At 33.3% G+C, this 13,692-nt stretch overlaps 1 protein-coding gene across 2 annotated transcripts in view; it reads left to right on the top strand.

Annotated features, from left to right (window-relative positions):
• Positions 1-13,692, top strand: part of LOC113396306 (integrin alpha-9-like) — a 33,053-nt gene that overhangs the window by 6,418 nt on the left and 12,943 nt on the right. For both annotated transcript variants that reach the window (XM_064215614.1, XM_064215615.1), the window contains exons 9-21: positions 839-944; positions 1,669-1,884; positions 2,167-2,264; positions 3,256-3,340; positions 5,594-5,709; positions 6,469-6,541; positions 6,711-6,837; positions 8,004-8,121; positions 8,872-8,949; positions 9,348-9,517; positions 10,147-10,231; positions 10,754-10,837; positions 11,326-11,461. In XM_064215614.1, the coding sequence (XP_064071684.1) occupies positions 839-944; positions 1,669-1,884; positions 2,167-2,264; positions 3,256-3,340; positions 5,594-5,709; positions 6,469-6,541; positions 6,711-6,837; positions 8,004-8,121; positions 8,872-8,949; positions 9,348-9,517; positions 10,147-10,231; positions 10,754-10,837; positions 11,326-11,461 (1,492 nt within the window). The remainder of the gene's footprint in view (positions 1-838; positions 945-1,668; positions 1,885-2,166; positions 2,265-3,255; positions 3,341-5,593; positions 5,710-6,468; positions 6,542-6,710; positions 6,838-8,003; positions 8,122-8,871; positions 8,950-9,347; positions 9,518-10,146; positions 10,232-10,753; positions 10,838-11,325; positions 11,462-13,692) is intronic.

The raw sequence follows: 13,692 nt of genomic DNA, 5'->3' as shown, positions 1-13,692 counted from the left end.
CCTTCCTATGGGCTTCCCGGGAAATTATGCAATTGGATTACCAGTTTTTTGGCAGATCGGAGCATCAAGGTCGTTGTCGACGTACATGCTCCGACTTAAAATTCGTCAATGCTGGTGTTCTACAAGTATGCGTTCTATCACCCACTCTGTTTCTTCTGCATATCAATGACTTGTTGCAAATCAGTAACATTCACTGCTATGCAGACGATAGCACCGTAGACACCTCATACATCGGCCGTGCTAATATTTGTCGGGAAAACGTAGAAGAAAACCGGAACAAACTTGTGTCTGAAATCGAGTCTTCGTTAAACAAAGTCTCGAACTGGGGTCCGCTAAACCTAGTCCATTTCAATTCCAAAAAGACGCAAGTTTGCGTGTTAACTGCTAAAAAAACACCATTTCTCGTATCTCCACGATTCGAGAACATTCCGTTAGCCGCCACAACTAGTATCGGAATACTTGGCGTCGATATTTCGAGCCTGGTTCAGTTCCGCGGTCAATTGGAAGGCAAAGCCAAATTGGCATCAAAAAAGCTCGGTGTGCTCAGCAAGGCAAGACAGTATTGCACGTCGGCCCATCGTCTAAGACTATACAAGGCGCAAATTCGGCCTCACATGGAATACTGCTCTCACCTCTGGGCGGGTGCTCCCTAGTACCAGCTCCTTCCATTTGACCGTTTCCAACGTAGAGCGGCTCGAATTATCGACGATCAAGCCCTTTCCGATCTGCTTGATCCCTTGGCTTTGCGTTATGTTTAGAATACCTTTATTTCGAAAGTATTTATACACGTTTTGTTACTTTATGGATTTGTGAAGTAAATCCATGTTATTTTTTACAGCCTACCACAAAAACGAGTTCGAACCTTTGCATCTGTGGTCATAAAGATGCGTCAAGATTTGGAACAGCCATCGCTTCTAATGATATTGACGGAGACAGTCTTCCGGGTAAGATTTTGAATATATTAAATTATCACACTAGTTCTGTGAATTTACTTGTAACTTTCCGCCCGCGGCTTCGCTCGTATGTACGAGTGTGGGAGGTGATACATTTTTCCAGGATAAAAAGCCTCAGAATTGTTCTAAATATGAATGTTTTGTATTGTTGTTTTTTGTTGTTCTGTTTCATACTGATTATTCGGTTTTAATCCTGCCATTGTATACCTGTCACTTCTGATAATTTGGTTTCATTTATATACTTACCCAAAACACGGCATTTATGTCAACCATTAGCTAATCAATTATTTAGCGGTCAGCTATATTATCATCGACGTTTTGTTATGTCTACCAAAAATATTAGGAGATAAATTTTATTTGGTGGTAGGATTTTGTACAAGATCGTCTACCCACGCATTATATATTCTATACCAAAGCAGCAATACTTATTATTGTTATGTTCCGGTTTGGTTGAGTGAGCGAGTGAAAATACAGACACAAAAGACGTAACATCTCAGTTGCCAAGATTGGTAGCATATTGGCGATGTAAGGAATGCTAGGATATTTTTTTCATAGTGTAAATGTCTATGGGCAGTTGTGACCTCTCACTTCAGATGGTCCAATTGCTCGTTCACCAACCTATACTTAAAAAAAACTTCCTCTTTTTTACCGAAGATTTCTTTAACTTTTGAACCAATATAAACCAATAGTTACAAATTCAAACAATTAATTTCAGAGATATTTATCAGTGCACCTTATGAAGATTATGGTGAAGGAGCTGTGTATGTTCTATCTGGTTACGAGGTCACAAGAAGGTTACTGAAAACGGGATCAAACCCAGAAATATCGGTATCAGAGTTGACCGACACGCAAAGAATCAAAAATACGCCCTTCAAATCATTTGGTTTCAGTCTCCATTCTATACGGGATTTCGACAAAAATGGTGCAAGCTGTAAGAATTTCGATTTAAAATTTTAATTTTAATTGTTATTAACGCATTTAATCCTCTTATAATAATGGTTTTGTCATGCTTACTTTCCTTTACTTCCAGGTAGATTATATTATATACATATATGTATTGAACATACATAGCTTTGAATTTTAAATGTTGGATAAGAGTAGCTACTGACTTTCTTTCCACCGGTTACCGGTTCCAAGTCGGTGGTAGTTTCAAAGGTGCTTGTAAAAGCTTACTTGAATAAAGTATATTTTGATTTTGTTTTTGATTTTTCAGTGTTAGCGGTGGGATCGCCAAAAAACGGTACAGTGGTACTGTATCGCAGTTTACATTTCATTAATGTTACGGTGTCAGCTTTATTGATAGGAAAGGAGGTGAGATATACACATTGTTATTTAATAAAAAACGTTAGGAATATAACATGTTCAAGTTAATTCTATATATATTTTGTTATTTATTTTATATATATCTTATTGATATTAGCAATATCAGCATGTCAAATTTGATTGAACGTGTTACAGTAAATATTTGATTATTGTATTCATTGGTTAAACAAACATAAACACAAACAAATAGGTATATATAATATATGGTTCAAATTGACTACTACGGATGCTCGATGACATCACCATCAGATTCCTATAGGAATATGAACTATAGTTCATTTCTTAATATTAATACTTTGTATTGCTGTGTTCTTAATTGAAGAGTAAGTGAGCAAGTGAGACAATTACATACACAAGGGATGTATAATCTTAAGCTGCTGCAAGACTCCTGGCGCCGGTATCTATGGGCAATGGTGACATACCAGAGGGCATTATATCGTCTCCTATTCTGGCTAAGAATATTGTAATTGTAATTAATATAAATTGTCGCTCATTTGTTGACGCTATTCCTCTAGTGATAGCTTGTGTGGGTGAACCTGCCATACCTCAGGTCCATTAAATATGCAGAATAAATTAGCAGAATATGATGTGATTGTATTGTGAGTAATGAGACACGGCCTCCTCTCTCTTCGAGGGGATTGCTTGAGAGCTAATTCCACCAGGCTGTTTTAAAGTGGTTTGGTATACATGTGGCAGGATTTCATTGAAATTAGCCACAATATGGTTTCCTCAGAATGTTTTTCTTCATCGCTAAGAACAAGATAAATTGTAAACACACATTAATCAGTTGGAAATTCATAAGTGTTTGCCTAGGTTCTACTTTGCAATCTCAGCTCAATATGAAATTATTCTGCTTGGGTTACCACCACACAACTGGCCTATTGTATCGTCTTCCATCCAAAAACAAAATTTTGCATGATTGCACCAAATTATGATTCATTTTTTTAGGAAGATAACAGTTGAAATTTTATTATTGCAGAGAGTAAAGGAAGACGATATGAACTTCACGGTTACTGTGTTTGTAAACGTAACATTTCCAGCAAAGCCGAATGTCATTTCTGGTCGTAAGTATACATTTCTTGTTAAATGACTCCTAGTCTTAACGACATAACAAAGTTCTGTTACTATTCTTTAATTTTTGTCCTTGCTCTTTTAATCAATGCCTTTATGTATGTTATGAATACCTAGCTACTATCCATTATTACCATCACATCTCAAGAGATACTATGTAGTTAATGGTTAACGATTTGGTGATCATAATAAATTTAAAAAACAAAGTTATACAGCATGACTGTTTGAAAACTATCGATATTTAAAGACGTAATATTTGTCGATCATATATGACAAAAGAATACATATAACATGAATATTAATAAACTTATAAGTAAAGTTAACTAATAGCTATGTAATTAATTACGCATCGTGTGGACACACATCACTTATTTAAATGGATCTTTTTGGAAATTTGATCAAAAATTAGGTACCTATTTTTTTACATAATTCGAATGAGAATCATGTACTGAGTATTCCTTAAATATTGATAGTAATTCACCAGTCACCCTGAATAATGTCTAGACACGTTTAATCACACTTCGGAAATATATTGTACATTACAGATGAGAGTTATTCTGTAAGAACAAACTCGAAACTCAATTCGAACGTGTACGTGTAAATACCTTTTACGTAAATAAATATATATCTTTCTTTTTTCAACGCTTAACATCACATTTTCTGTGACATACTTGGCAATATGCGCTCTCTATTATATAAACATTTTAAGCTAATTGTGTAAATAATAAGGACTAAAGCTCAATTTTTTTTCGTATTTCGTCTGTAACATTATATCAACTGTGAACAATGTTTTTGGTACCATGCTTGTACGTATGTTGGGAGTTCGATTAGTATTTCAAAAATATTTTTATTAAATTTTTGCAGGTACTTGTTTTTTAGTGGATTCTTGTGTATCGGATATATATTAAGTCAACTTTAATGTTAACAATAATGGACATAAAAACCCTAACATTCTTAACGTATATAATTACATAATCATAATAACATAAACATAAATAAACATAAATAACGTATATAATTATATATTTATAATTAATTTAAAAGATACATAATATATAACTTCATACATTACATATTTAGTCCAATTACATTACATCGACAGCCTGTAAACTTCCCACTGCTGGGCTAAGGCCTCCTCTCCTTTCGAGGAGAAAGTTTGGAGCATATTCCACCACGCTGCTCCAATCCGGGTTGGTGGACTACACATGTGGCAGAATTTAGATGAAATTAGACACATGCAGGTTTCCACGCGATGTTTTCCTTCACCGCCTAGCACGAGATGAATTAAATATTTAAACATATATAAAAAGTGTATATACTAGATCCTTATTCGTGATGTCGACACGTGATACAGGTCGAACGCGAATCCGAGTCCACCTCAACTGTCAAAATACGTGGAAACAATTCCTATTGCTTACAGAGTATTTTTACATGCAAAAATTGTATTAGTGCAATGCGTAATTGATGTTAGCGAAAGCGCAAAGCGTCGTGGCTTTAGCGGAACCATAAAAAAATATTTCAGCGTCAATACTAGTTAAACATGTTAACTAAGGCTGTGAACGATTTCGAGTGTTTATCAAGCTGACTCGGCGATAAAATCGTGACATGTATTGATCGTGATCTCCAAAATTCAAGAAAAGAGAGTTTGTCAGTATTTTAAATATAAAAAAATACTAACTTGTGATCTTATCCTTATAATCTACTTTACCAGCAGAAGTAAATGTTACGCAAGTAACTTCACGTAACATTAACTTCTAAAACGACAAGTTAGTAAAGCCGATTTGAATATCGAATTGAACCTATTTTGAGGTGAGATAGTACGAACTTTGGGTGTGTGTGGTAGTGTGTCTTAACGAAAAAAAAAAATCAATATCAAATGAGTGTTAAACTTTAAACTAATATGTAATACACGCACACAACAACGTTACTGTTCACACAAACGTATTGCATAATTAAAGTAATATTACATTAAATTGAGAGAGCAGCATAACTTAAATTTGTAAATAAAATTACTAAACATTCCGTAATATTATTTTAATTATAGATGGCTCACTAACTATTATAAGAGTACAACATTAGTGAGCCAATAAAAAAAAAATGAAGACTTGAAACGGGTAAAATTGTGTGTAAACATAGTATAATCTTACGCATACGTTAATCATAAGTTTCGAATCAGAATTATCACTAAAGCACGTAAATTGCGAGCGAGACCGTGATTACTTGGAATTACGTCATTTTGCTTTCAGGACTATTCGTGACTACAAATATAATCGGAGACGCAGCTCGTATAGTCGATAGAACATACGAAATTAAGATAACGAAAAAAGTATCTCTGTACACTAATGAGGTCCTCGTGTTGTTGGTAAGTTCGTATTTTTTTTTATTTACCTTGTTAGTATAGTGTATAGGTCAAACCATTACGGAACCTTAGCTGTTAATAAAGTTAGTCTGTTTATTTGTTTGTTTGTTACGATTTCATGTCTCTGTCATGTAAATTATATATTTTAAACTACATCGAAATAATCATTTCTTAAATCAGTGCGACCAACCCAATCAATCAATCATAAAATATTTCGCACAGTTTCATTTCTTTTGGTATCGAACTGATCTTAAACTATTGCTGTATAGACTATCTACGTTCATATGTTGACGCAATAAATGCATTTTCGATCAATACCTTGCCAGTGTAGAATATGCTCGTGATTTGATTTTGTTATATCAATACACCCGAATTATCCAGGTGAGTACTCTCCCTTATACCCTAAAGCTACGATTACACATGAGCGATCAAGCGAGATAACTACAACAAAGACTCTGTAGTCCGTTGGTTGCTTTCGTATGTTCGATCTTTAAATTTGAGTACATCATAAGCTTCATTTTATAAGTATAACGATTGAGCATAATTTAGAAAATTCATCAAACATATCTTCCGCCCCCCTGTTAGTCCACCACTGCAGAAACTACAAGCCTCAGAGCCTTGCCCCAAAATACATTAGTTATATAAGGTTTAGCTACTGCATCTATTGTTACCAATGGATCTGTATTAATAGAAACATTTGACGGTTTAACTTTTATAAAAATAGCTAAGTGTAAATTAAATTTATTGCTGTTTTTGTCTTAGGATGATACTGAGCCCGGCAATTATAAGTTCACAGCTAAAGTCGAGCCAGACGTCAAAGCCCTTGAAGCACCAGGTAAAGTAAAGTAATTCTGTTAATTTTTTACTAAACTGCATTTGTTTATTTTTTGTATTTTGGACATGAATATTATTTATGTGTGCTGAATAAGTGCTACCTGTGCGTATTAGTAATATATTCTGTGTAAAACCAAAAAAAAAATTATATGTTTTTATTTTTTTTACAGAATTCGGGAGATCACTATTTACAACAAGTAATTACAGTAAACCGGAGACAGTCTTGGATGTTGTACGTCGTTGTAAAGGACACGATTGCGTGCCTCGTCTCTCTATGCAGTTCGAGTGGTTGGGCAGGTAATGAATCTAATCATATTCGATTCAAAGTATTTCTTTTTAGTACTGCAATTATTTTAGAACCGTTATGTTAGTACTATTCTTATAACCGCTGAGTAGATATTACTTACCCAGACATTATATTATACGCACGGCTTTGTAGGGACTGTTAACCTAATTATATCGTGGTAATTCAGGTTTAAGGAGTAGGGTAGGATCAACCATGGTAGGACCTTAGGCAAGGCTTATTTTTAGGCCACTTTACCCTTTTCTGACTTTCTAAACTACATAAGTATATTATAATTGTATTTTACCAAAGCGCAGGTTTGTTTATAACGACGATTTTCTCTTAATTTCTTACGAAATTATGCAATAATTATATTCTTTAGGCATTTAAAAATTAGATTTAAAATCAATTGTTAATGATTAATTAATTTTTAAACCTTATTTTCTAATTGAATCAACTTTTTTGCCAGCGTACGCGTAGTAGTAGGTAACTTACACTGTCTAATGTATAATCCAGCCCTTTATGTAAACACTTATATACTATATATATATATATATCAAAGGAGCAAATAAGTTACGCACTCATAAATACGGCGAAAATTATTTTATTAGTACTAGCAGACTATTGTGTATATGTTATATGACAATGTTTAGTAAAAAACTTTTCTTGAAATACGCTGGTTATATTGGTAGAAATTCTTGTCCAAATATTCAGCGGTTTTTGCGCGATGCACGGTTTATAATACCGGCGTTATTTTTATAAATATACGATATACTATACAATTATATTAATACATAATAAATTTTCCTAATTTCTACATTAATTATTATTACAAATTTACATATTTCTTTAGCAGCACACATTTGCTGGTAATAAACATTATTTTAATCATGTCCATTAACAGCCCTCAAAAATCCATTCTTGAGAATTTTCGGAAAATATTTTCTAAGAGAAAATGGAGTCAGCTTCGTAAAATTTATAGCCTTAATCTATTGAGTAAATTTTTGTGTACTTGCGTAAAAGGAAAAGGATTTTCCAGAAGATATTTAGAAGGGGCACTGGCATAATACTTTTTAATATACATATATATTTTATGACGATCTGATATTTTCTGCTACTTGTTGATTCTATATTCAAATTATAAACTTAATTATGAAATTCATTGAATAATATTTTACAGCACGGATGAGGTGTACATACTTGGATCAAGTTTATTTGAGAATATGAACGTGACAGTAAGAAATGATGGTAACGCCACTTACGAATCCTGCGCTTGGATCAAGGTCGATGGAGTCAAGGTATAATAGAAACATGAAATTAAAAGTAATTTAATATATTTTAAAGTTTATGTCATTAAAATTAGTATTTATTTTGTTACATTACATTCTTCCCTCCAAATTATATTGTTAAATCCTAATGTTAGCTTCGATAAAAGTAGTTCGGACTTTCTCTTACATTTTGATTTCATTATCTATATATTTTATCAAGTTACAAAATGCTGTATTGAATTTGTTGATTTATTCTTATTCTATTATATAAAGCGAAACATGAGAAGTATTTCTTTTTATTTCTTGTAAATATTACGTTGTAACACACTGGGAAAATTGAAAATTATAAGAAGGCCAAACCTATAACAAAACCCTCCTGAACGATTTCGCTCACAGCAGATTTTAATGGAGAAATCAAATCTTGCTAAGGAGATTATATTGCACAAGTGTTTGCACAAAAATGGGGGCATTGATTATTCGCTCGATCTCATTATCAAATGAGATGGGAATCCAAATCAACCGCAAATAAATCGGATATAAGATCAATGATTTCATAAGGGACGACTGGCATCCCTTTCAACTATAAATCTCTCGATTATTACTGGTTGTAGAAAAAGTCAAAAGGCTTCCTCAACCCCATATATGTAAACGAAAAGGGTAACTAAGAGGAGGCAGTTAAATAAATCATGATAATTTCTGTACTTAATATTTTACAAATTTTGTGTATTTGTGTTGACATATTTTATCTAAAAGTTATAGCATTAGTGTCTGTTTATACAGGCTTCAGTTTTGGGATGCATCCAATTTGACGATGAGTGGTACAAATGCGACTTGATAAACATTGAAAGACATGGCGAGGTTTGTAAGATTATCTACATCACTAATTGAAGCTTCAGAGTCAATTATGGCGATTATGACCCGAATAACTTTGGTAGCTAACACGCAATAAATTTCGTATCTGTCTTCTGTGTTCTTTTGGAGTTTTAAAGAAAAATGGTATATTTTAATTTTTAAATAATTATCATCAGAAACATCACTTAATACTTATTTTTGATCTAATGCGGAATCATTTAAAGTAATTCAATTTTCATTGTATGATTTTTTGCAATTTACGTTAAAATTAAGCAGAAATTTGAAATAAGCTGAAGTACAAATATATGATGTCTTACTCCGATTTGTAAACGATGTTCCGACTTTTTTTTATAATATCGACATCATTATATCATTTAATTAATTCCTATTCAAACTTCTTGTAGCGTTCTATAAATATACGTCTAGACACAAGTAAGACCACAAGTACAGACGAAGGCCTGGAAGTCGAGGTTCTGTTGTATAATAACTGCGCTGCCTCTGGAATGAATGCCACTGTACATCAAACTAAAAAAATACCATTTGAATTAAATACCGCTGACATTTCTATTGATTAGTAAGTAATTTATTTCTTCGCCACTATTATTACAGATTTTTCACGTAGAACTTGTACTTGTTAACATTGTAGCGTCTAAGGTCGGAAATTTCTTAGTCCTGGGTCGGGTTGCAAAAAGTTATTGGTTTTCTGTCAAGAGATTTTCAGTAGCAGCTGGAGGAGTTCCAAGTCATCTTGGAAATCATGTAAATCCATTGCTCCTATACCTGAACTCTCTCCGGTTGTGACAGATTGCCATTGCCATCCCATGCGCATGACGAAAAAAAACCGATTTTTTTTTATTAAATATGTCTACGCCCTGTCCCGCAACTTCTTTGCAATGTGTTTGCACGTGGATTGGTGGTTCGGTACTGTACGAGTTTTTAGAATTTTTAAGTATTCTTTGTGATAATCTAGATCTATATAAATATCACTTAATCAGCAACAAAATTAAAAGACTAAGATATGATAGCTCTTATTCAGCTGCCTATATACATAGCGTATAGAGGCAGGTTTTTACCTTTATTTGGCATAATTAATAAAATCTTATTATTATATATCACGGCTGAAGCAATAATACTTTAATCCTGTTTGAAAAATTCTTCTCATTTAACGTTTACTTTACTATATTATTTAACTTGTGTTCACAGTTTACATTATGATCGGAATATAACGGAGCGTGAAATTCGAGATGTTGATTCAAGTTCAGTAATAGGAATTCGTGATTTTTTTACGGTAAGATTTTTTAAGAAAATAATTTGATATTTTTTCTTGGTCTTGACAGCATCGTTTTCTGTAGGGAATATTTTGTTTAATAACAAAAAGGAGAAGAATTTTGAACTTGATACATTTTGTCGAAACACCGGAATGTTGGGCTAAATATAAGCTGTTTATAGCAAAACAAACGTCCCAACGAAAGCACATGTGAATCAAAACACCACGGTATTTACGTGTGTTTAATTTGTCTTTATTATTGATCTCAAGCTCGGCGTGTAAGAAAAACTTAAGAAGTCCTGCTTCGGATATCAATCTGTCTCAAGTGTATCCACAAACCCGCTTTAAAGCAGCATGTTGGAATGAGCTCGACGACATTTTCCTCAAAAGGTCTTAGCCCAGCTATCGGACATATACTGGCCGTTACTTCTTAATTTGATATGTCAATTGCATTTTAGTGAAGTGAGAACTATGAATGTATATATTTAAATTTAAATTAGCTGCGCGTACATATATATTTTTTAATTCGTTTATTTTTTTCAGATAACAAATAACGGTTCCGTCCTGTGGAAATCTGTCCAAATATTGATCACTTTGGAAAAACGTCCATTTATTAAAAATCAAACGGTAAGCGTCAACATAACGATCAAGGACAGTTATAAAAGTCTTATAAGTGCCGAGATGATCCCGTAAATACATTAACAACACGTAGATCTAGATATGGGAGTACTTCGGGCTAGCTCTTGACCGTTTACGGCCATACTGTCCAGAGTCAAGGGAGATTGGCCAAACAAAGGCGCACTTTCTGCTCTTCACTCTTCTATTTCGCATAACCGACAAAACCGGAAAGAGTTCAGGCTTTACGGGAATTCCGGGCTGCAACTGGGAATTTATCGACACAAAAACCTTACAACTTTTGAATGGCCAGGGGCCAGGTTTGAACCCAGGACCCTGGAACTGCGGCTTTAAACGCAACCAACGAAACAGTCGGTTTATATAAATAAAAATACTTCTGTAAAATGTCATTGGCGTGGTAGTTATATTAAGGCCGTTCCAATTGAAAGACATTGCTAGAAATACCACCAAAATTACAAAACTTTTTTTTAACTTTTTAGATAGTGATGCTAGAAGCAAGTGAATGTATTGAAAATAATTTAGAAGATCTCACAATTTTCAACTGTACCTTAACACTCGAACCGAATTCGACTTTTAAGATTTCGACCATGACAAATATATTGAAGGAAAAAATGCGTAAGTATATCCAACGATAGATTTATATGTTGACGGAGTTCCAAGTATAAGCCGATGGCTTACACAGTTTCGTTTAAATCCGTAAATAAATGTCTGCTTAATGCACAGACGGAAAAGCGATATATCTTATAACTGTATATTTACTCCGTATTATTCAGTAACGATAATAAATTCCACTTCGATTTTCGAACACAAATAAGACGTATAAAAAGATTTCGCGACTTTTATAATTATTTTATTTATTAGGTACTCTTACACTCAACTTATAAATTATGTATTGAATCACTTGTAGCCTAAAATCTTAAATATGATTCCACAAATGTTTTAAATATATACTGTTAAGCTAGATGCAATTGAAGAAAATAAATAGTAAGCCGTAAGTATGAATTTAATATGTAGTGGTTAACGATTTTCTAGATATGCTGTAATATATTTAATAACAATGTAGTTTAATAATGTATTTAAAGTAAAGTAACTAAAAACTAAGCCTTCAATAAAACTTAATTACGAATACAATTGATTGACCTTGGTGCTATAGTGAACCTTGAGAAATCTTAAAAATCAAAATCATCAACACTAAAGTTATAGGTGACAAAATACATAAATGGATGAAATAAGAACTTATTCCATTTTTGAAGTCTGTTAAAAATAAATCTTTATGTAATTTTTAAACTGAAACAAGAAAAAAAAAAACAGTATTCGATTGTTTTGTCACCAGTACCACAAATTTCAGCTTAAATGATTTAGTTGTTTAAAATTCACTTGAAAGATTCAGCCAAACATACATGTGGATTAAAATACCCACGAAATATCTTACCATTCATTTAAGTTAATATTAATTTTTTTTGGGATAATATTTAAATCTCCACAGACTTTCTAGTCCGGGAGGTAGAGTTGCAAATGCAAAAGTTATTGTAAACCGGCTGATATTAACGTCGATAGTTGATCTTATATGACTAATAAGTGAACCGACCGTCAGCTGCTCAAGTAGCGGTGGGTGCGGATGTAGGAGGCTGCGAAAGAGGTAAAAAAAAATAATTAAGTAATTGTACGCTGGCTGAAACTTTTCCCATAAATAGTTGATGTCATACTGAGCAAAAAAAAATCGTCAGCTGCATCGTGGAGGGGGATTATGCGTCAGCTGGCTGCATGAATTTGTAAAAAAAAACGTAAAATAACGTTATAATTCACATTTATAGTAGCAAAAATATAACTAGCCGATCGAAGAAGCGTGTGGCTCGTTCTTCTCCCTCTGTAGAACCAACGGTTACATGTGATGAAATTCGAGAAATAATTCGTGAGGAATTACAAACTATGATGGAAGAATCATTCTCTCGGTTACATAACACTATGTGCGACCTCTTGAACAACAAACTGAAAGACGTTAAGAGCGAAGTGCAATCCCTAAAAGATTCTTTGGAGTTTTTAGGAGCCCAATGTGAGGATGTAATAAAAGAATATAAATTAGCTACAGAAACGATTGTCGAATTAAAGCAGCAAAATGAAAAATCCCAATTAACGATCAATGAACTGTCTCAGAAAATAAATGTTCTTGAACAAAATGCAAGAGCTAGTAATATTGAGATACAATGTCTGTCCGAAAAAAAAATGAAAACCTAATGTAAGTTGTGCAGAAATTAAACAATACTATTGGGATATATGTCAAGCAGGAACATATATTACATTGTACTCATATTGCAAAAAATAATCGTGAAAGTTCAAGGCCAAGGTCTATAATTGTTCAGTTCTATTCCCCATTGATCCGTGATAAAGTTTTAGCCGCCGTAATAAAATTTAATAAATCAAAAAAACAGTCTGAAAATCTCAATTCTTCTCACATTGGTCATCCTGGCGAGCCAAGACCCATTTATGTAATGGAACATTTATCAGCCTTTAATAAGGAACTAAACGCAGTGACTCGCGTTAGGTGTAAAGTGAAGGGATTTTTATTTACGTGGATTCGCACAAAAACAACAGATTTTTACAGAGCCTTGAGTTGCTCAAATTTTGATATAATTGTACTTTCAGAAACTTGACTTAAGGATTATATTTTAAATACAGAGTTATTTGATGATATATATATGGTATATAGAAGGGATAGAAGTGCCTCAGGCAGCCGGAAAAAGGAAGGAGGTGGCGTACTAATTGCTATTAAAATTTCCATTAAATCAAAGCGACTAAGACATTTTGAAAGTGATAAAGAAGATCTTTGGATATCTTTAGAAGTCCAC

This window comes from Vanessa tameamea, chromosome 8 (genome assembly GCF_037043105.1).
Source record: "Vanessa tameamea isolate UH-Manoa-2023 chromosome 8, ilVanTame1 primary haplotype, whole genome shotgun sequence".
Classification (NCBI taxonomy): domain Eukaryota; kingdom Metazoa; phylum Arthropoda; class Insecta; order Lepidoptera; family Nymphalidae; genus Vanessa; species Vanessa tameamea.
This window is presented reverse-complemented; position numbering and strand designations above follow the sequence as displayed.